The sequence below is a fragment of the Camellia sinensis genome, chromosome 5 (genome assembly GCF_055761805.1).
Source record: "Camellia sinensis isolate YWXY chromosome 5, ASM5576180v1, whole genome shotgun sequence".
NCBI lineage: Eukaryota > Viridiplantae > Streptophyta > Magnoliopsida > Ericales > Theaceae > Camellia > Camellia sinensis.
In genome coordinates this window covers 167468557-167490421 of record NC_138965.1, presented here as the reverse complement: position 1 = coordinate 167490421, position 21865 = coordinate 167468557, and the positions used below count along the sequence as shown (strand labels likewise).

Sequence of the window (21865 nt, the reverse complement as noted above, 5' to 3'; positions counted from 1 at the left end):
TAAGTGGGGTCAATAATAATATCATAATTAATATTGGTACACTAGTTAATATACTAATTGGCTTATGTAACATCACTATTTTTTTTATATTTGAATATGCATTTAGGACGTCGTTTTGACTCGCAACAGTTACTGCTGTGAGAGACTTACAGTAGGATTTGGGATGGTTACTGTATGGGAGAACACAGTTGCCACTGTTGTGCACCCAAATGTACCAATTTTGGGACCCATTTAGATAATCCGAACTATTTACATTTTAGAATATATCAAGTAGAACATACCTGCAAAAAATCAAATTAATCGGATATCGTTTACCCTTTCATTTTAGAATACATTAAGTAGGACATAACTGTAAAAAAATCAAATTAATCGGATATTATTTACCCTTTCATCCACTCACATTAAAATGTGAACGGTTCAAATTATCGAAATGAGCTAATTTGGTTATACAACAATAGCTACTATATGCCTCGTACCGCAACTATCCCAAATCCCTTACAGTAGTATTCTTAAATCCATTTTTTACACGTTTTTTTAAAAAAATTAAAAATTAATTTTTAACCTACTTTTCATCACAACCCTTCTATTTAAAAAAAAATTAATGTCTTTAAACTAATAAATATATATTAATTATTTTTAAATTAATACAAAATATTTTTTATGGAGCTAAATATAAAAATTTCAAAAAAAAAAAACAGCACATTATTGTTTACTTCCATCTTTAATAATATATATATACAAACTCATTTTATTTTTTTAGACATATCTAAATTATGATACATATATACAAACTCGTTTTATTTATTTAGGCATATCTAAATTAGATATACCTAATTATTAAAATAAAAATTATTAATTTAAAAAAATTAAAGGCAATTCTTAAAAAACAAAGCAATGTTTGGTTTCATTATGAAAAATGTCTGCCCGAAAACTTAAAACTAGTTGTATTGCCAATTGATTGTGTCGCCTCTTCCTCCTAAAACCCTAGCCAACTCTCTGTTGGCTTCACGACCTAGGGTTTCTGGCTTCCTCTAAACCTCTCCATGGAAGGATTCGAATTTGATGCACCACCGCCGTACACGGCGGCCGACGAGACCGATGACTTCTGCAACTCAATCATCACTCGATTCAGCTCCTCCACGGAGGACCACCACCACCGCCTCTGCGCCATCATCGGCGCAATGTCTCAGGAGCTCAAAGACCAAAAGCTCCCTCTCACTCCCGTCGCTTACTTCGGCGCCACTTGCTCCTCCCTCGACCGCCTCTCTGCCGAGGCTGAGCCGCCCAGTCACGTCGTCGAAGCCCTCCTCACTATTCTCTCCACCGTTATTACCCATATCTCTGCCGCCATTTTGAAGAAGAAAAGCGAGTATGTGTCTGAGCTTCTTGTTCGTATTCTGCGTTCGAAATCGATCACTCCTGGTGCGGCTGTGTCTGGTTTGAAATGTGTTTCGCATTTGCTGATCATCAGAGAGAAGGTCGCGTGGTCCGATTTGTCTTCGCTTTATGGATTTGTTCTAGCTTATGTTACTGATGACTGTCCCAAGGTGATAATTTTCCCAATCTACAATTCTCTCTCTCTCTCTCTCTCCATTAAATTTGAGTGAAAATTTGGTTAAAAGATTGATATATGGAACGCTCCAATCCTTACTCTATTTTTTTCATCAAATCTTTTTGAAAAATTACCAAACTTGTTCTAAAAATCTGTTTGAAAACCATCTCCAATCTCTATTCCTTTCAAAATGTCATTGAATTTGAGTAAAAATATGGTATTTTTGAAAAATTACAAACTTATTTTAAAAATCTGTTAGAACCATTTTTATGAAAGACAACCATCTCCAATCCAAATCCTTGCTCTCTTTAAAATTTTGTCAAATTTGAGTAAAGATATGAATGTTAGAAATTTGGAGAAGGATTTAGTTCATCCTTGATTTGGTGAAAAAATATACAGATTTGATGAAATGGTTGGACACTTCTAGCCATTGTTTCATTAAATTTAAATTTGCCGAAAAAAATTGATGAAGGATTTGAGATGCTCTTATTTGTCTTGATTGCTGTGTCTTGATACATTTTCTATTACATTTAGCACTAGAGTGAGACTTTTGTATCCCAAGATCCACTTTTAGACCATTCAGTCTAATGTGGTTTGTTTGTATGGAAGTTCATTTTTTTTTTTTAAAATTTTTTTAAAAAAATTTCCAGTAATGGTTCTATATCTACGCTTCCCCTTAGCATAATGAATTGATTTTATTGTCGCTTGCCGAGAAACAGTTATATTCTTCCAATGTGACTAATATTTATTAAGAAAACATGCATATATGTATTATTTTTAAGAATGCAAAACTTCTCACTGATGTTCTATATTCGTTAACATATTTCATGAACTCTTGTGTTCATGAAAGGTTTAGCTAGGAATAAGTTAGTATGATATTAAGTGGCATTTCTTTCTTCTTTTTTTTGGGATTTTGCTGTCTTTTGTTTTCTGGTTTTTGATCTTCCCTACTTTCTTTCTTAAAAGTTATTATATGAATTAGTTACTAAAAGTTTATTGTCAACAATTTTCATTATAAAGCTTCTATTTCCTTTCTGATTTTTTTCCCATTGACATGGGATATCACTTCTATAGTTTCAGAAAGATTATTTTTCATTCTTTATGATAATTAAAGATCTTGCTGTTTATTATATGTTTGGGGATTATTAGTGAGGTTCTATGAATGCTAGTCCATGGCATGGATGACTCTGAGTTTTGTTCATATTAAATTTTATAGATTGCATTCTTTCCCCATAAGCATATAATCATAAGCCTTCTGATGTTGCTAACAATTCAGGTCAGGAGGCAGTCACATATGTGTCTCCGTGATGTCCTGCTTAGTTTTCAAAGAACATCAGTGCTGGCACCTGCAAGTGAAGCCATCACAAACGTCTTTGAAAGGTTTCTGCTACTTGCTGGTGGATCAAATGCAAGTTCTTCAGAAAGGCCCAAAGGAGCTCAGGAGGTCTTATATATTCTGGATGCTCTTAAAGATTGTCTTCCTCTTTTATCCTTGAAGTTCTCTACTAGCATTCTGAAGTACTTCAAATCTCTATTGGAACTGCGGCAACCGCTTGTTACCAGGCGCATAACAAACAGTTTGAATGCACTTTGCCTCCACCCAACAGTAGAGCTTTCTCCTGAAGTGCTGCTTGATCTGTTATGCTCATTAGGTCTTTCTATCTCTGCAAATGAGATGTCTGTGGATGACATGACGTTCACCGCTAGGCTGCTTGACATTGGGATGAAAAAGATTTATTCTCTGAACAGGCAGATTTGCATAGTCAAACTCCCTCTCATATTCAATGCACTTAGAGGTTTGATATATCTCTTTTGGTTATTTCACTCTTTCCTTTAAACAATTATAGTTACATATAGTTTGGAATAATTGGAGAACATGTGTCAATTTTGTGTTTACTCGAATTTCAACGACAGTATGGAACCGGTGTACAAGTTAGTAAGTTTCTCATGTTGTTTTTGTTTTTCCAGATATTTTGGCATCTGAACACGAGGAGGCCTTATTTGCAGCCACAGAAGCCTTCAAGAGTGTAATACATGCATGTATTGATGTAACTTTGATCAAACAGGGAGTGGATCAGATTATAGCAAGTGTAAATGTTGACACAAGAAAGTCTAGGCCAACTATCATTGAAAAAATTTGTGCAACTATTGAAAATTTACTTGATTATCGCTATTCTATGGTCTGGGACATGTCGTTTCAAGTTGTTTCAACAATGTTTGACAAATTAGGTATCTTATTTTTGTATTTGATCTGTTATCCCTATCTATTTTGCTTTATGTCTACATCATCATATATTTTGCATGCAGTGAATTCCTATTCTCCAAATTAGAAGTGATTTCGTGCATTGAGAATGATCTTTGGATGCAATGCTTACTTTCGGGTTTTTTTCATGCTGTTCAGATATATTTCTCGTGTTGTCATTGTTGGTTTTCTGTATTCTTGTGATATGATTCCAAATCTTTTAGTCTGGTGGATTATTGATCTCGTAATAACAGTAAAACTACTAATGCTTCAGGTGTATATTCTCCTTACCTATTGAAGGGAACACTTGAGAACTTGGCAGATATGCAGAAATTGCCAGATGAAGACTTCCCTCACAGAAAGCAGGTAGCATTAATGTTTGTGGAGAACCCTTGTCCTTGGTGTACTCTGATTTAATGGTGTTATTTAATTGTTTCATGTTTGTTGTGCTATTATGGATTTTGGATTGGTATTCTTGTAAAATTGCTTATTAATTGTTTGTAATTTCTACAATTGCTAAGGCTCTGTTTGGTTACTGGATTACTAAAATAGTCAATTTTATTTAAGCGTTTTTTTTTTTGGGTGCATGTTTGGAAGTGCTAATTTAGTTAACGAGGAAAAGTCACTTTTTTAATAAAACCCACCTTGTTTGGCAAATTTTTTGTGATTATATTCCTTGCTATGAAGGACGGGTACGGGTACGAGTACGAGTACTGGTACCATACGGGTATGTTGATAAAGCAAAATTCAAAAAAAATAGGGTACGGGTACGAGTACTAGTACATTTGTAAAAAAAAATATTTATTTTTAATTTAGAGTAAAGCAAAAATTAATTAAATGGTTTAATTTGTTAAGGTCCAACCTACAATTAACATTTAATGTTAAAAGTAAAAGTATAAATCAAAATTAAATGTCAATATATTAAATAATTTACAAACCATAGTTTAATTTTAAAATCATGCTAAGTATAAAATAAAAAATAAAAAATATATCTAGTGAAGTAGTTTTATCCTTATAGTAAAAGAAAATATTGTTTAAATTGAGGTACGGTATAACTTGGGTATATACTAGGTACGTTTGGGTACACTAAAAATTAAGAAGAAAAATTTTGAGTACGTGTTTTGTGTACCCAGTATGTATGCAGAAGTACCATACGAGGTACCATAAGCCAGTAGATACCCGGTACGGGTATGCCATGTTTTTCGAAGTATCCAGGCTTCATAGCTTCCTTGTCTAGTGTTTTTTTCCAAATAAATTATTTCGAATTTTATTTTTTTACTTTTGGTGTGTGTGTGTGTGTTGGGGGGGGGGGGGGGTGGTTAACTTCCCTGTCTAGTGTTTTTTTAAAATATTTTTTTTTTGAACTTTTTGGGTCCTTTTAGTCTAGAAGGATCTGAAAAGTAAAAAAAAAAGTTCACGAAATATAAAAAAAATTCAAACCATAATATAATTAAGACCTATAAATATTTTTCATGGGTACCATTGAAGATAAATAAACCTTGTCACATTCAAAACGGATATGCTAAATTCACATTATTGAAACATAGAGTATTTCACATTATTGAACTTGTAGCCAGAAGTTTGGGACATGCAAACAACTGCCCAAGGTGATTTTTATTTTTATTTTTCTGATCCCCACTTTGTGAAACAAAGGTAGCCTTTATGGGTAAAGTACTAGCTTTTTTGGCTACAAGTTGAACTGATTTACAAAGATTTCTTTGTCAGTGACAGTCAACATCGTTATGCTCTGCTTTTCATGTCCCCCCTGGTCTTTGACATATTGATGTACTTGTTACGCAGCTGCATGAATGCATTGGATCAGCCCTTGGTGCCATGGGTCCTGAAACATTTTTAAGTATCCTACCTCTTAAGCTAGAGGCTGAAGATCTATCCGAGGCTAATGTTTGGCTCTTTCCAATTTTGAAACAATACACGATTGGTGCTCGTTTAGGCTTCTTTACAAAGTCAATTTTGGCTATGGTTGGAATTGTAAAGAAGAAATCTCAAATGGTATGGATATTTTGATTCCTAGTTGTATTATGTTTTTGTTTATTGTATGGGCTATGCACTTATATCTTGCTTTTGGCAGCTTGAGCGCGAAGGAAAGATTTATTCATCAAGGAGTGTTGATGGACTCGTATACTCTCTATGGTCCTTGCTGCCATCCTTTTGCAATTACCCCTTGGATGTTGCTGAAAGCTTCAAGGACTTGGAGAAAGCCTTGTCCCGTGCTCTTCGTGAGGAACCTGATGTACATGGAATAATATGTTCTAGTCTGCAGGTCCTCATTCGGCAAAATAAGACAATTGTGGAAGGAAAAGATGTTCTATCTGGTATTGAAGTAAGCATTCCCAGACAACAAGCTATGACCCGTTATACCCCACAGGTTGCAGCTGATAATTTGAGTGTGCTGAGGTCATCTGCTCGTGAGTTATTATCTGTCTTATCAGGAATCTTCCTGAAATCCTCAAATGATGCAGGTGGATGCTTGCAGGTACTTCTACATTCCGTCTCAATCAAAAACCATGTGCATTCTTAGAATTGCCCTTGCAAATAGAGATTCTTTTCCATTTGATTGTTAGTATGATTTGTACTAATTTTATTTAATATGAACTTAAATAGAACTTGAGCTTCTCCACCCACCCACCCATTTTTAATTTGGTAGGTTGGTATTCAGATCTTAATTACAACTTAGAAAATCAGAATTCTGTTGTTTGTAATTAGTGTCAGAGATAATATAGATGGTAATTTGATATGATCTAGTTTAGTTTTTCCGTTGATTTTTCCTGAATATTATTAGTAAATTCATTTTTTGTAATCTGATGGAAATGGCTAACAAATCTTGGTTTATATGATGCTTTCAGTTATTGATTGCTTGGCCATCCTAGTCAAATGTACTTGAAATGAATAAATGTTAATGTGTTGTGTCCATTCAAAACCTTCGCCTTGGATATGCCTTAATGGTGAATAGTAATTTTCCATTGATCTCATCATCTTATTTTGGTATGTGTATTGAGTGTGTTCTAGGTATTATGTGGAGAATGTCCTTACATCAACTTTTGAAAAAATGTTTTTCTTGTTCTCATTAACTTAGTCATTGGATGATTAGATGCATGTAGATGTTTGATCATACAATATGAATGCATTCACCTGAAGAGCTATTTACATTACACTATTTTTATTGAGCAAGATGCATGTAGATGTGCTTATGCAATCTGAATGCATTCACAGTGAAGAATTATTCATTTTTCACCTCTTTTTTTTTTTTTTTTTTTTTTGTGGAGTTATGTTGATTGAAATTGCTAGATTTGAGGTTTCTGAGTTATTTAACAAATCTTTGCTCAACTTGCAGACCACAATTGGTGAATTTGCTTCAATATCTGATAAAGCAGTTGTCACAAGGTTCTTCAAGACTACAATGCAGAAGCTCTTAAAAGTGACTCAAGAAGCTTGCAAAGCAGAAAGCTCCCGAAGTTCTAATCAGATGCAGATGGACAATTCATCGAATGAAAATTCGCTGTCACTAGCAAGGTGATTTATATACTTATTACTACATGCATATTACTCTTATTTTTAGCATCTTTGGCAGTTCCTTGTTATGATATTTGTTGTTTTTCATATCTGGATTACCAAATATATATCTACAAATTAAGTGTGAGATATTTGGCAGTTAGGCTTGTGTGATATTTGACAATTACTTTTTCTTGCAAGTGTAGGGCACAGTTGTTTGATTTGGCAGTGGCATTTTTGCCTGGTTTAGATGCAAGCGAGATTGATCTATTGTTTATTGCAGTAAAACCGGCATTAAAGGTTTGCTGATGTTTCTGTTCGATTATTATTGATTAAGACTGTCTTGGTCTAATCCTTCAGAAGTTGAAGTAATAAAAATTACTCTGAATCGCAGGATGTTGAAGGTTTCATCCAAAAGAAGGCATACAAAGTTCTCTCTTCTATTCTCATGGTATTTTTCTTTTTTATTTACTATAAATGGCTGTGTTTTATGGGAGAGACCTTTGCTGAATAGTTCCCAATGGTTAAAAAAAAGACGAGAACTTAACCAAAATGCATTGACCATGATGTATCACTTCCTAGGTATTAAATTGAAAGAAGTTTGAGCTCATAGGGATTATAGCCGACGTCAATTATGCAACACTTCTTTGGCCATAGACCTTAATTTTGTAATCCATGATAAAGAGAATCAGTGTTGAGCACTTAACTTTTTCCTGAATTTGAGATATTACAACTTTTCATCATCAATAATTTTTTCTCAACAGAATTTTTTCCCTGACTGATATGCCTACTGATTTGGATGGACAGAATTCTGATGGATTTCTTTTAAGAAAGCTCGAGGAGTTGCTTAATCTGATGATTGATGTGCTGCCTTCATGTCATTTTTCGGCCAAACGTCACCGGCTTAATTGTTTGTACTTCCTAATTGTTCATGCCTCCAAGGTCATAATTGAGATTTCACGATAATGTGCCGTCCTTGTTTGCAAAAATTATATATGATAGACAAATTTGGTTTACTATAATCATCACATAAGATAGGTAAGTTGCGTGATCCTCAACAATGTATGTTTGCCACAGGATGAATCGGAGCAGATGCGGCGCAACATCATTAGTTCTTTCTTAACTGAAATTGTACTTGCACTGAAAGAGGTATTCTGTTTTATCTGGTGGGAGCTTGGGTCAACAAAGCATGGCTTCCAATTCTGTGCTTGTATTTTTTATTTTACTGATTATCAAGTGAGGTCTTTATTTGGTAAATCAGAGTTTATTGACATGTTGCTTTTCTCATTATTGTTTTTCCCTGAATCTTGATTCTAGCCATGCTAATAGTCTCAGTTGAATATGCCTTTCAATACCACATTTTGCCTCAATTAAGTGGGTGTTTGGGATTGGCTTTCTTAGTGACTTTTTAACGTTTTTAAGAGAAAAAAATGTGTTTGGGAATGGCATTTTTAGTTGTATGGGAAAACACGAATGGCTGGTGTCATACTTTTGTTTTTTGCTTGAATCTTCTATTTTACCTTTCCAAAGGTGTAAAGACCTATGTGCTCATGAGGGGAGCCTCTATTTGCACACACCATTTACCCTCTTTACACACACTTAATGAATTTTTTTTTTATTACATTTCAATCCTAAAATGAAACTACCAAAATAACCTTCCTCTTCTCCCCCAACCCGTCTCTTTCAGTCCAAAAACCTAACCCTAACCCTAACCCTAACCATCAGTCACCACCATCCTCCATGGCCGCCGCCGCCTCTCTTTTCCTCCATCACCGCCGTTACCTCTTCTTCCACCACTGCAACTCCCTTTCATTTGCGAACCCATTGCCTTCCCGCTTCTCTTCCCCACCACGTCGGGCATCGTGGAATCGCCTCATTTTCTTACCATTCGGACTACCAGTGTCGAAGGAATCGCCTCCGTTCGGAAATCAACCATCGAACCAATGAATTTGGTTCGACTATCACCATCCGAACAAGACACATTGGTTCGACCATCAACATCCGAACCCCCTCTCGTCTACGAGTCGTCGTCGCCTTCCTTTTCGCGACTGAGAGGAGAGAGAGAGGGGGGGGTCGCGGTACGTCGCCAGTGCTGCGTCGTCGCCGGCAAGGTAGTTGCTGCCTAGGGTTAGGGTTAGGGTTAGGGTTAGGATTTGGGTTTGATCGTTGCTTGGGTGTGGAAGAAGGTGTGTGGATTGGGAGTGTGTGTATGGGGATAGAACTGGAATACAATTGTGTGTGTTTAGTAAATTTTTTTTTTTTTTTTTTTTTTTTTGCGTGTGTGAACTAAGAAAGATGTGTAAAAAGAGGAAGGGGGGTGTGTAAATAGAACCACCCGCTCATGAGGGTAGTTTAGTATTTCCATACTGGTAACACTTTTTGGCCTTTTGAGCATTTTAGCCAAAAATCCCAAACCAGGCCTAAGAGAGCAATGGTTTATGTACTTCTTACTTTGGAAAAAGAAATAGTGGTGCTATGAGAAATGAACTTTGAGCTCTCTTTTTGTGCTTCTAAGCTTCTTGCTGTGTATTATAGCACAGATAGAACATGCTGATGCATCTTTTTTGACAAATCTTCTTGCAGGCTAACAAAAAAACGAGGAACAAAGCTTATGATATACTTGTCCAAATTGGCCATGCTTGTGGAGATGAAGAGAAAGGTGGAAAAAGGGAAAACTTGCATCAATTTTTTAACATGGTACAAAATCTATTCTCTTATTACGATGTATGTTACATGAACTCGGGTGCGGGTGTGAGTACATATCTAGAAGTTGGACCTATGAAACCTTAAATTTTAGGGTATGTGGAGTCCACAAAAAAGGATAATATTTTTAATCTATTATGTGAGATATATTATATGTAACATATGGTGTCAAAAGGGCATTTTTAATCTATTATGTGAGATATATTATATGTAACATATAGTGTCAAAAGGGCATTTTTAATCTATTATGTGAGATATATTATATGTAACATATAGTGTCAAAAGGGCATTTTAATCATTTTATAGCAATTATACTACAATAATATATACACATAGTGATAGTGTTACAAATATATAAGAAGTGTCCGATGAAAAGTATCGGACACATTTCCCACACCCTTGTCCAAGTGTCCGGTGTTTGATATGTATATTTGATTTGTTTTGAAGAGTCTATGTAACATAGATTATAACGAACATCAATATATTGATAATTGAAGTTGTAGTCTTGTTGCTTACTTTGTGTTGTCACAGGTAGCTGGAGGCCTGGCTGGCGAGACCCCTCATATGATCAGTGCGGCAGTGAAAGGCTTAGCTCGCTTGGCTTATGAATTTTCTGATCTAGTTTCAGCTGTTTATAATGTTCTCCCATCTGCATTTCTCCTCCTTCAGAGAAAAAACAATGAAATAGCTAAAGTTCGTTATGGTCTAAGTAAACAGTAATACTTGATAGGGCATAGTTTGTTCACCTTTTTTTTGAGTCATTGAGAGATTTGATTTTCTTGATTTTTCTTTTTGATGCAGGCTAATCTAGGTCTTTTGAAGGTATTGGTGGCTAAATCACAAGCTGAGGGGTTGCAAATGCACTTAAAGGGCATCGTGGAAGGTCTGCTGAAGTGGCAAGATAGCACCAAGAACCTTTTTAAAGCTAAGGTCTTGTTTTTTTATCTTAGCTTGGCCATTTTAGTTGTTAGAATAGTACTAATTTTAGGCGGTGTTGTCTACCTCTAAGCTAGTATTCTGCAAACCAATGGGTACTTCTGGCAGCTGTGGCATTCCTTATAGTTGCCTTTGATAATCCATTGCTTCCTGCTTCAGAATTTCCTTATTTCTTCAAAGTAAAACCCGAATTTGAGCAATTTACAAAGGAGTGTAGGTAAATACGGATAGATTGGTAAGAGGTAGGAGTTTGATTCTGTGTCAATAGAACCAGTTCCTTTTGATACTATTAAGACCATTTGATAGCATAGGTTTGTATTTCCCCTTCACTTGGTCATTTCAGTTGTCATAATGGTAGAGATCATTACAGAGTTGTCGACCTTTGAGCCAGTATTTGAAAACAAGCTAGAACTCATGCTACACGCTTCTATGTTAGTTGGTTAGACCTGGGAAAATATGATCGTTATGCTTTAGAATTACCTGAGGTCTTGAGTAAATTACATAAACCAATCCTATCATATATATCCAATCCTTCATCCCATCTAATCATATGATAGGATTATGGATAGGATTATGTACGGTATTCATTAAATTGGTAGGTTGGTAAGATATTGGGGCTTGACTCTTTGCAGTAGATTGAAACTGGTTCCGTTGATTGCCAATGCATTGGGTTTTGATCCTGTTAAAAATCTTTTGTGACTGAAGTTTAATGATTTGAATGCCAAACTGCTACACTTACGAAATTTCTGTATGAACTTTTTTCAATTACATATCGGAAGACTGGTGGATTTGGGATTGTATATGTTGGAATGTGTCAATTCTGATTGAATAAATTTTGATATATTCTTTTACATCTGATCTGAATTTGATCTATCCAAGGCCTAGTTGCAGCATATATAAATGGTAAAACAAAATTTCTAAATTTATGGTGTCCATGCTACAAGTAAGGGTATTTGTAATCCATACAAGGCCAGATTTTTATTTATTTATTTATTGTGATAAATAAACTTACTTTATTGAAAAAGTATCAAGGTGATGCAAAGAATACAAAACTTTTGCCTACGAAAGGCCAAAAACTAACTAATCAAATCATCTACAAAATCTACCAATGTCAGCACATTTGGGTCTACTGAAAACCGTGACCCAACTATGAAGCACAGTAATCAACCTCCCCTCCAACCAAGGGCCAGATTCTCTATTAACATTAGTGTTGTTGGTGAGCTACAATCTCAGTTCATTACAGCTGTGCGACCTCTATGGGTCTTACCCTTCTCCTCACGTATTTTGGATTAATTATCATTCATGCTACACACATAATTCTACCATGCATCAATAGCTATATTGCATATGGTATTGTGTTCTGAAATGGTTCCAAGCCTATGCTTGTAAGTTGGATTTAAAATCACTGGGTTAGTTTATTTTCTGCAGATTAAGGTTCTCCTTGAAATGCTAGTCAAGAAATGTGGTTTGGACGCTGTTAAGGCTGTAATGCCTGAAGAGCACATGAAACTTCTCACTAATATACGAAAGGTATATAAAAGCTTTATACACATTTATTGATGGTTTATATACTATTCAATCCAACTTTAATGTATTTGGTCTTTCAAAATGAAGATCAAGGAACGGAAAGAAAGGAGAGTTGCTGCCAACTCTGAGGAAAGTAAAAGTCATCAGTCAAAAGCAACTACATCCAGGTTTGTCTCTTAAACAGACACATGATCTATTGAACATGTAATGTCCTACCAAGTAACTTGTTTTATGTTGCAAATGTGTGGAGACCAATTCTTTATTGTTCACCTGTGCGTGCATGGCATGACGGTTGAAAAGTTGTCACATCGCCTGATTGGATGGGATATGGTTTTTTTTAATTTTTTTATTATGTATATTTTGCTGACAGAATCGGAATGTTAGAAACTTGCTTTTTCGATGGTTTTTTTTTTCATCAAGGAGTTTTTTGATTAGCTTTCATAGATCAAACACAAATAGTACACGGAGTATATGATCCTTTATTGGTTTAGAATTGTGCATGCTACTGTCGGATAAAGATTTTTAAGTGGCCGAAGGGCTTTCCTTGGCTAGTGGGCCCAACCCAAATATTAAGACAACTCATTTGTATGCTAATTTACATGCTGATATATTTTGTTAAGAAACATTTATTTTTTATGTTGGTTGTAACTTGTGATTTTTTGATTTTCTTTGCAGGCTGAGCAGGTGGAATCATACAAAAATATTTTCTGATTTTGGTGATGAAGAAACTGACAGCAATCCAGAAACAGTTTCTGGTCGACGGAGCAAGGCTTCCGCACTGTTGACATCCGAAGCATCTTCACTCCGGTGAGTGAGCAGCTACTTGACCTGGTAGAAAATTATTGAGGGTGCAAGGATTGGATCTTGAGGGATTGAGGGCTAAAAAGTTATCCTAATCCCTCCTTTTTAAACTTTCAGAACATCTTCTCTGTTGGGTTGGTTGTCAACCTTTCTGGCACCAATTACAACACCCACTGAGATGCTTGGTTCGCCAGGCCATCTATTGGCCCAACATACCATGACTCTGTTTCTTTCTTTGCCAAAGTTTTAAAAGGCTTTATTGAGGCTTGCCTTGATGCTTGCATTGAGGTGAGGCTAAGGCAAAATGCATCGATCCTTTGATTTTTAGGCAATACTTGTTGACATATTATAATCACCGAAAGGCACTTAACATTTTATATTAGCCGAAAGTCTCTAAGATTTGTAATCATTTTTACGCACTCAGGGATCACCTTGTAATTGTCTTCTTTGTAAACCCTAAATCTTCATTTATAAATAAGGGGTGATATCTCATCATACCCTAAGCTGGTTACCCAAGCTTCATGGTATCAGAGCTTCACCTCCAGGGCTAGGGTTCAAAGCATACCTAGTTGGATCATCTGCTGAATCGATCTTCTGCCATCATCATCATTCCGCCTCTTCTTCGTCTCTGCCATCATCATCATTCCGCTTCTTCAGCCCTCATCATCATCTGCTTCGTCTTCGTCTCAGCCCGTCGATCTTCTCCCGCAGTTCGTCGCTCGTCTTCATCAATCGCAGTTCGTCGATCTTCATCGCAGGTCGTCGCTCGTCGATCTTCTCCCGCAGTTCGTCGCTCGTCTCAGCCCTCGTCCTCGTCGTCCTCTGATCTCACGGTACATAGAATATATATATATATATCCTGATATATATATATAACTGTAGCCTGATATATATTTATATATAAATACATGTATATATAAATAACTCAACATAAAAAAAAAAAAAACAAAAAAACAAAAACAAAAACAAAAAAAAAAAAACAAAAAAAAAAAAAAAAACAAAAAAAAAAAAAAAAAAAAAAAAATGGTTTCTTAATTTTGTATTTTGTATGTCTTTATAGTGATCATTGTGCTTGTTATCTCACTACCACCTTCCGGGTTTGTGATTTCCACTAATTTGTTGCGGGTTTGGTAGTATTGTATCCATGACAGATTCCACTAGTGTGTCCCCTTCATCTCAAACACCAAAAAGTGAGAGTCTCATTCTACCTACTACCATGACTGAGAACCCCAACCCTAGTCTGAAAATCACCACCTCTCTATTTAATGGTCAGAACTACCTAGCATGGTCTCAAAGTTTGACTTTGTTTTTAAAGAGCAGAGGGAAGATGGGGTATGTTGATGGCAGGATACAGGCACCTAGTACCACTGACTCAGGTTATGACCAATGGGAGATTAACAACTCTTTGATTATGAGTTGGCTTATCCATTCGATGGTTCCAGAGCTTGGTGAGGGCTACTTGTCTATGGAGACTGCCCAGGACATTTGGGAGGCTGTGGCTGTTACCTATTCCCACAAAGGAAATTTTTCACAGGCATTTGAGTTGCGTCGCTCTATTGAGAGCACACTTCAGGGGGAGCAGACTGTTCTCCAGTACTTCACTTTCCTCACCAACGGCTGGAAACGCCTTGACCACCTGGAAGACTATAAGCCCGTTTGCCCTACTGATTCTATCGGGTACAAGAAGTTCATCGCACGGGAACGGGTCTTTAAATTTTTGGCTGGCCTAAATATGGAGTATGATCCAGTTAGGGGTCGAGTTCTGAGTATGGACACTCTTCCTTCACTGCAAGAGGCATTTGCCTATGTCCAAAATGAGGAGAGTCGTCGGTCTGCTATGATGTCCCCTGTCTCTACTGACCGTTCCGCATTACTGTCCACTCCTCGAGATAGCCTCAGCCTGCCTCCTCCGTCTACTGCTAAGGAGTCTGTATTCTGTGATTATTGCAAAAAGCCGCGGCATACTCGTGAGACATGTTGGAAGCTTCATGGGACTCCATCTGGGGGTCGAAGTGATCGGTCGGGTTCTCGAGGCGGTCGGTCAGGCAACTCTCGAGGACGTGGTTCCTATTCCCGGGCTCATCAGTCTAGTACCGTTGATACCCTTGATTCTAATTCCACTCCTGCTACCCACGCTTCTGATACTGAGCTGGAGGATGCTTTGCGCCAATTGTTGGACCGCAGATCTTCTACTGCTCTCAGTCCCGCTTCCTCGTCCTTTGCCCGCTCAGGTAACTTAGTACCTTCTCCTTGTGCTTTCCTGTGTCATACATCTTTGCCTTGGATTATTGATTCTGGTGCCTCAGATCATATGTCTGGCTCCTCTGATCTTTTCTCTGCCTATAAGCCTTCTTCAGGTCAGGACAAAGTTAGGATTGCCGATGGAACTGTTTCTTCTATTTCTGGAAAAGGTTTAGTCCAAGTCACTCCTACCATGCATCTATCTTCTGTTCTCCATGTTCCCAAGTTTTCTGTTAATCTGTTATCTTTAAGTCGTCTTACCCAGGATTTGAATTGTTGTGTGACGTTTTTTCCTGATCATTGTCTTTTTCAGGACCTTGTCACGGGGAGGACGATTGGCAGTGGTAGTGCAGAAAATGGTCTCTACTTCCTAGATCAACCAGACAAACTTGCTTATTCTTCCACCCCGTCTTCTCCTACACCCGCTGATGTCTGGCTGTGGCATCGGCGTCTTGGGCATCCCTCCTTTCATTTACTTAAGCATTTATTTCCTTCTAGTTTCGCAAATCATCATGTATCTGACTTTCTTTGTGAGTCTTGTCAACTTGGAAAACAACATAGAGCTTCTTTTGCTCCCAGTTTGAATAAAAGCTTAGTTCCTTTTTCATTAATACACTCTGATGTTTGGGGTCCCTCTCGTGTTCTGTCTGTGAAAGGTCATCGCTGGTTTGTTACATTTATTGATGATTTTTCTCGTGCTACTTGGGTGTATCTCATGAAAGATAAGAGTGAAGTTTTCTCTGTGTTTCGCACTTTTCATAAGATGATTTGTACTCAGTTTGGGGCCACTATCAAAATATTTCGTTCTGATAATGGCGGGGAATACATAGATTCTGGGTTAGGACAATATTTCTCTACTCATGGCATTATCCATCAGACCTCTTGTACCAATACCCCTCAACAAAATGGGGTGGCCGAACGCAAGAATCGGCATCTTCTTGACATGGCTCGGTGCATGTGTTTTTTTATGAACGTGCCTCGACCCTATTGGGGCGACGCCGTTCTCACCGCTGCCTATCTTATTAATCGTCTCCCTACCCAGGTTTTGGACAAACAGGCTCCGCTTCACGTCCTCCTCGGTTCTCAGTCCTTGTTTTCTATTCCTCCCAAAATATTTGGTTGTGTCTGTTTTGTCCATAATCACTCTCCCTCTCGTGGTAAGTTGGACCCTCGCTCCCTCAAGTGTGTTTTCCTTGGTTATTCTCCTACTCAAAAGGGGTATAAATGTTACCACCCTTCTTCTCGTAAGTGGTTTGTGTCCATGGATGTCACTTTCTTTGAGTCCCAGTCCTATTTCTTGTCCTCTCCGGTGTCCCCGTCCTCCCTTCCGGGGGAGCCTTGGTATGAAGTGAGTCCTGTGCCTCCTATGGTAGAAGTGAGTCCTGTGCCTCTGGTAGAAGTGAGTCCTGTGCCTCCTATGATCGAACCAGTTGTTCTTGCACCACCCTCTTCTACTGGAACTATAGAACCCACTGTCACCAAGAATAAGGATGGACATGTTTATATCCGGGACATCGACAGAAAACAAGTTAACTGGATACACGGGACCGTTTCTGCTACTCCACTGCCATCTCCTGCTTCTGATGAGAGTCTAGGTAATTTTGAATCTCGTGAGTCCATTGATCTTGATGTTCCTATTGCCAAAAGAAAGGGTGTGAGATCTTGTACTCAACATCCTATCTCACAGTTTGTATCATACTCTCATTTGTCATCCTCATATAGAGCATTTGTGTCCAATATTTCCTCTGTTAGCATTCCTAACCATTTTCAGGATGCTCTTGCTATCTCTGAGTGGAAACTAGCCATGATTGAGGAAATGAAAGCACTTAGGAAGAATGGCACTTGGGAATTGACTGAGTTACCTACAGGCAAACGACCTGTGGGCTGTAAATGGGTATATACTGTGAAACACAAAGCAGATGGGTCTATTGAGCGTTACAAGGCAAGACTTGTGGCAAAAGGGTTCACTCAGACATATGGCATTGATTATCAGGAGACCTTCGCACCCGTGGCTAAAATGAATTCAGTCAGAGTACTTCTTTCTCTAGCAGCTAATCTAGATTGGCCGCTTTATCAGTTTGATGTCAAGAATGCTTTTCTCCATGGTGACCTCGAAGAAGAAGTATATATGGACATTCCTCCGGGTTTTGAGAATCATCAAACAGAAGGGAAAGTATGCAAACTTCGGAAGTCATTATATGGTCTCAAACAGTCTCCAAGGGCTTGGTTTGAGAGATTCACTCAGGCTATGTTTAAATATGGCTTCAAACAAAGTCAGGCAGATCACACATTATTTGTGAAACATTCCTCATGCGGTAAGACTACAGCACTTATTGTTTATGTAGATGACATAGTTCTTACAGGCAATGATAGTGGGGAAATACCTCTGTTGAAGAAATATTTAGCCAAAGAGTTTGAAATCAAAGACTTGGGAAGCTTGAAGTATTTTTTGGGAATTGAAGTTGCTCGCTCTAAGAATGGGATATTTATCTCACAGAGAAAATATGTGCTTGACCTGTTGAAGGAAACTGGGATGCTTGGCTGCAAGGCATGTGCCACCCCACTGGAACCCAATCAGAAATTGGGGGATGATGAAGGAGGAGAAGTTGTGGATAGGGGGAGCTATCAACGTTTAGTTGGTAAGCTCATTTACCTATCTCACTCCCGTCCTGATATTGCTGTTGCTGTCAGTGTAGTTAGTCAGTTTATGCATGCTCCTCATCAGATTCACTTTGAGGCTGTCATGAGAATCTTGAGGTATTTGAAGTCTGCTCCTGGTAAGGGTCTGTTTTTTTCAAAGTATGATCATCTTCGTGTAGAAGCCTATACAGATGCTGACTGGGCTGGGTCAGTAACTGATAGGAGATCAACTTCAGGGTATTGCACATTTGTCGGCGGCAACCTAGTTACTTGGAGGAGTAAGAAACAGAATGTGGTTGCCAGGTCAAGTGCAGAAGCTGAGTTTAGAGCTATGGCACAAGGTGTGTGTGAACTTTTATGGATCAAATTATTGTTGAGTGATCTAGGTATTGCTCAGACGGACTCCATGCGGTTATACTGTGATAATAAGGCCGCCATCAACATTGCTCACAATCCCGTTCAACATGACAGGACAAAACATGTTGAGATTGATCGCCACTTCATTAAGGAGAAACTCACTAGTGGTACCATTTGTACTCCTTTTGTTCAGTCTGGTGAACAACTTGCTGACATTCTCACCAAGGGAATTGGGAATAAACCGTTTCATGACATATTAGGCAAGCTGGGCATGAAAGATATCTTCGTACCAGCTTGAGGGGGAGTGTTGACATATTATAATCACCGAAAGGCACTTAACATTTTATATTAGCCGAAAGTCTCTAAGATTTGTAATCATTTTTACGCACTCAGGGATCACCTTGTAATTGTCTTCTTTGTAAACCCTAAATCTTCATTTATAAATAAGGGGTGATATCTCATCATACCCTAAGCTGGTTACCCAAGCTTCAATACTCCCCAAAGACTAGCGCATGCGCATTTTGCGTATATGAGGAGCACCCATATGAAGAAGATGTTTTTTGCTCTTGTTAAACTTAGTCTAGTAGATGGTTTAAACATTTTAAAAGATCAACCACTTTTGCAACTATATTCCATAGCAAAAATCAAGTGAATGACCTGTTAAGAGAAAAACACAAAATTAAAGGCTCAAGTGAGAAGTCTTATAATTGAAGCCAAGAATGCTGATTTCACTTTTGATGAGGGCAAGCTTCCTTTTTGCAATGGAATGTTTGATTCCTTAAGGAGAAAAGAATTCACATTTATATTTACTTTTTGATATATTTTTATTATTTTAAAATATTTAATTTATGTACTACGTGTACAATTTTGAAATTTGAAATGCTTACCTTTCGACACTTTAAGGCTTACGCCTTGCCCCAGTAAACCGTGCTTGTATTACACATTTGCCTTTAGAAACTTTGTTCTTTGCCCTGCTTTTTGAGCATTTTTCTACAATGATTTGAATGACAAAGCTCTACCTAATTCGTCCAGGTCCAAGAGAACTCGTAAAGCAGTCAAGAGCTTGCCAGAAGATTTGTTTGACCAATTCGAAGATGAGCCACTGGACTTGCTTGACCGGCAAAAGACAAGGTCATCTCTGCAATCATCTGAGCATCTCAAATGGAAGGCAGATTTGGATGATGAGCCAGAGATAGACTCCGAAGGACGACTAGTAATACGTTTGGGAGGGAAGGAAGATGAACAGAAGAGGGAGATGTCACCTGATCCTGAATCTGATGGAAGGAGTCAAGCAGGTAGTCACGTGTCGATGAACTCACAGAGAGGTCAAAAGCGTAGGAAAACATCAGACACTGGGTGGTCTTACATGGGGAGCGAGTATGCTAGCAAGAAGGCACGCGGGGACGTGAAGAGGAAGGGCAAGCTCGAGCCATATGCGTATTGGCCGCTTGATCGGAAAATGATGAGCCGTAGACCAGAGCAAAGGGCAGCTGCAAGGAAAGGTATGGCAAGTGTGGTGAAGATGACAAAAAATCTTGAAGGCAAGAGTGTGTCTAGTGCACTTTCTCTCAAAGGGTCCAAGTTTAAGAAGACTAAAAAGAAAGTCACCCAGAAGAAAAGCAGGAAATGATTTTGAGTTTTATTTTCCAAAATTATCAGATTACCAACTACTCACAATGAAGAATGGGGTTTATACTCAGTACGGTGTGGATCTTACACTTGGTTTGTAAGTAGTTGATAATTTAGTTTTGTAATTTATTTAGGGGTCTCTAGGACTCTTACATATCCATCAGATGGTTGGTGGAGAGATGCAAGGCTAAGTTGGTAATTTTATATTCTTTTCGTGTATAGAGGTTAATGGTACAAGGTTACTAAGCCAATTTTCTCAATTGTGTAATTTGATTTTGGATCTCATATGTGAGTGAGCATCCTATTCAGAAACCACTACTGTTTTGGTTAATGATAACGATTTTTGAGTATTTGTAGTTCATAAATAAGAGATTTTTTGGTTTTCCTTGAGATTTTATATTAATATTTAGAGGTCATTTGGCAATAAGTTAATTTAGTCACATATTTAAAACGTCAAAGATTTTTTGATATTTTTGTTATGTTTTACACGTATTTTTGGTTAAAAAGTTAAAAAGTTATTTTTAAATATTTTATTTATTTGTCTTCTATGTTAATCAAAAACTCCCTTTTCAAATGAATTCTTAATTAGGCTGAAATGCAAGATTACAAAATTTCTTTTAGTGCATCATTGGTGTGCATACTTGTGAACTTGAAACAAAAGTTTTGAGGGTGAAATTTAAACACAGGCCTCGTTAACAAGTGTTATTGTACATAAAGAAAAAAGAAAAAAGAATTTCCTCAAAAAAAGAAAAAGAAAAAGAAAAAGAAAAAGAAAGACAAATATTAAAGAAAGCAACACTTGTTACTTTTAAAATATTTTTAACTAATTTGGTAATCTAATCTTTTCATATATTTGTAAAAGTGCTTTTTACACCAATTTCGAAATTAATGCCTAGGGTACCCATTAGCATTCCGTCACTTAAAATCATCAAAAAAAATGAATGAAAGACTTTTGAGATATTCTCTCTTTAAATCTCTTTGTTGCTATATATAAATTAATTAAATTGACATATGCAATTCACACTTTATTTTTTTGATTTCCTTTCATAGCAAAATGTTAATAGAAATTGAGATTGAAATAAATGGGTAAATTACAAACATCTCTCTCGAGGTTTGGTGAAAATGCAAATTCCCTCCTGAGATTTGAGAAATTACATCCCGCCCCCTGAAGTTTATATTTCCATAACAAATTACCCCCTGAGGTTTTTATTTTTATACAGATTTCTCCCTAATTTGTTATGTAAATTTGATCCTCAGGGGGTAATTTGTAATTTCTTAAACCTCAGAGAGAATCTGTATTTTCACCAAACCTCGAGGGGGGTGTTTGTAATTTGCCCGAAATAAATTTAAAGATTAAGGAGCAAAATGTAATAATTGTTTAGTTGAAGTGAAATAATATTTTGATGGGAGTAAAGTGTAGTTTGCCTCGTAAAATCTGGCTAACAATCAGCCTTGAGCTAATGAGTAAATAATGCAAAAAAATAAATATATATGTTTATAATTATTTTTTCACTGTTTATGGCTGAGATAAATGACAGAATATAATTTATTTCTATTATTTTTTTTAATAATTATTCCCAACTATATTTGTACACATTTTTTTTCCCGAGAGTAATACTACGAATCCATCCTTATTAATCCAAATATTACTCAAAATTTTTTATCTTGTGATTCAGATTTATTTTACGTATAAACTCCACGTCACACAAATTTAATTACTACTGCAC

General features: G+C 37.1%; 1 protein-coding gene across 1 annotated transcript; it reads left to right on the top strand.

Annotated features, from left to right (window-relative positions):
- The first annotated feature begins 896 nt into the window (after positions 1 to 896).
- Positions 897 to 20488, top strand: LOC114318258 (ARM repeat superfamily protein). Its single transcript, XM_082870376.1, has 18 exons — positions 897 to 1547; positions 2829 to 3348; positions 3521 to 3781; positions 4069 to 4160; positions 5595 to 5804; positions 5884 to 6288; positions 7147 to 7325; positions 7511 to 7604; positions 7699 to 7755; positions 8112 to 8246; positions 8382 to 8453; positions 9888 to 10001; positions 10539 to 10700; positions 10809 to 10937; positions 12372 to 12473; positions 12558 to 12637; positions 13146 to 13277; positions 19542 to 20488. The coding sequence occupies exons 1-18, from the start codon at positions 1044 to 1046 to the stop codon at positions 20137 to 20139; spliced, it is 3846 nt and encodes a 1281-aa protein (XP_082726502.1). The 5' UTR covers positions 897 to 1043; the 3' UTR covers positions 20140 to 20488.
- The last annotated feature ends 1377 nt before the right edge of the window (positions 20489 to 21865 follow it).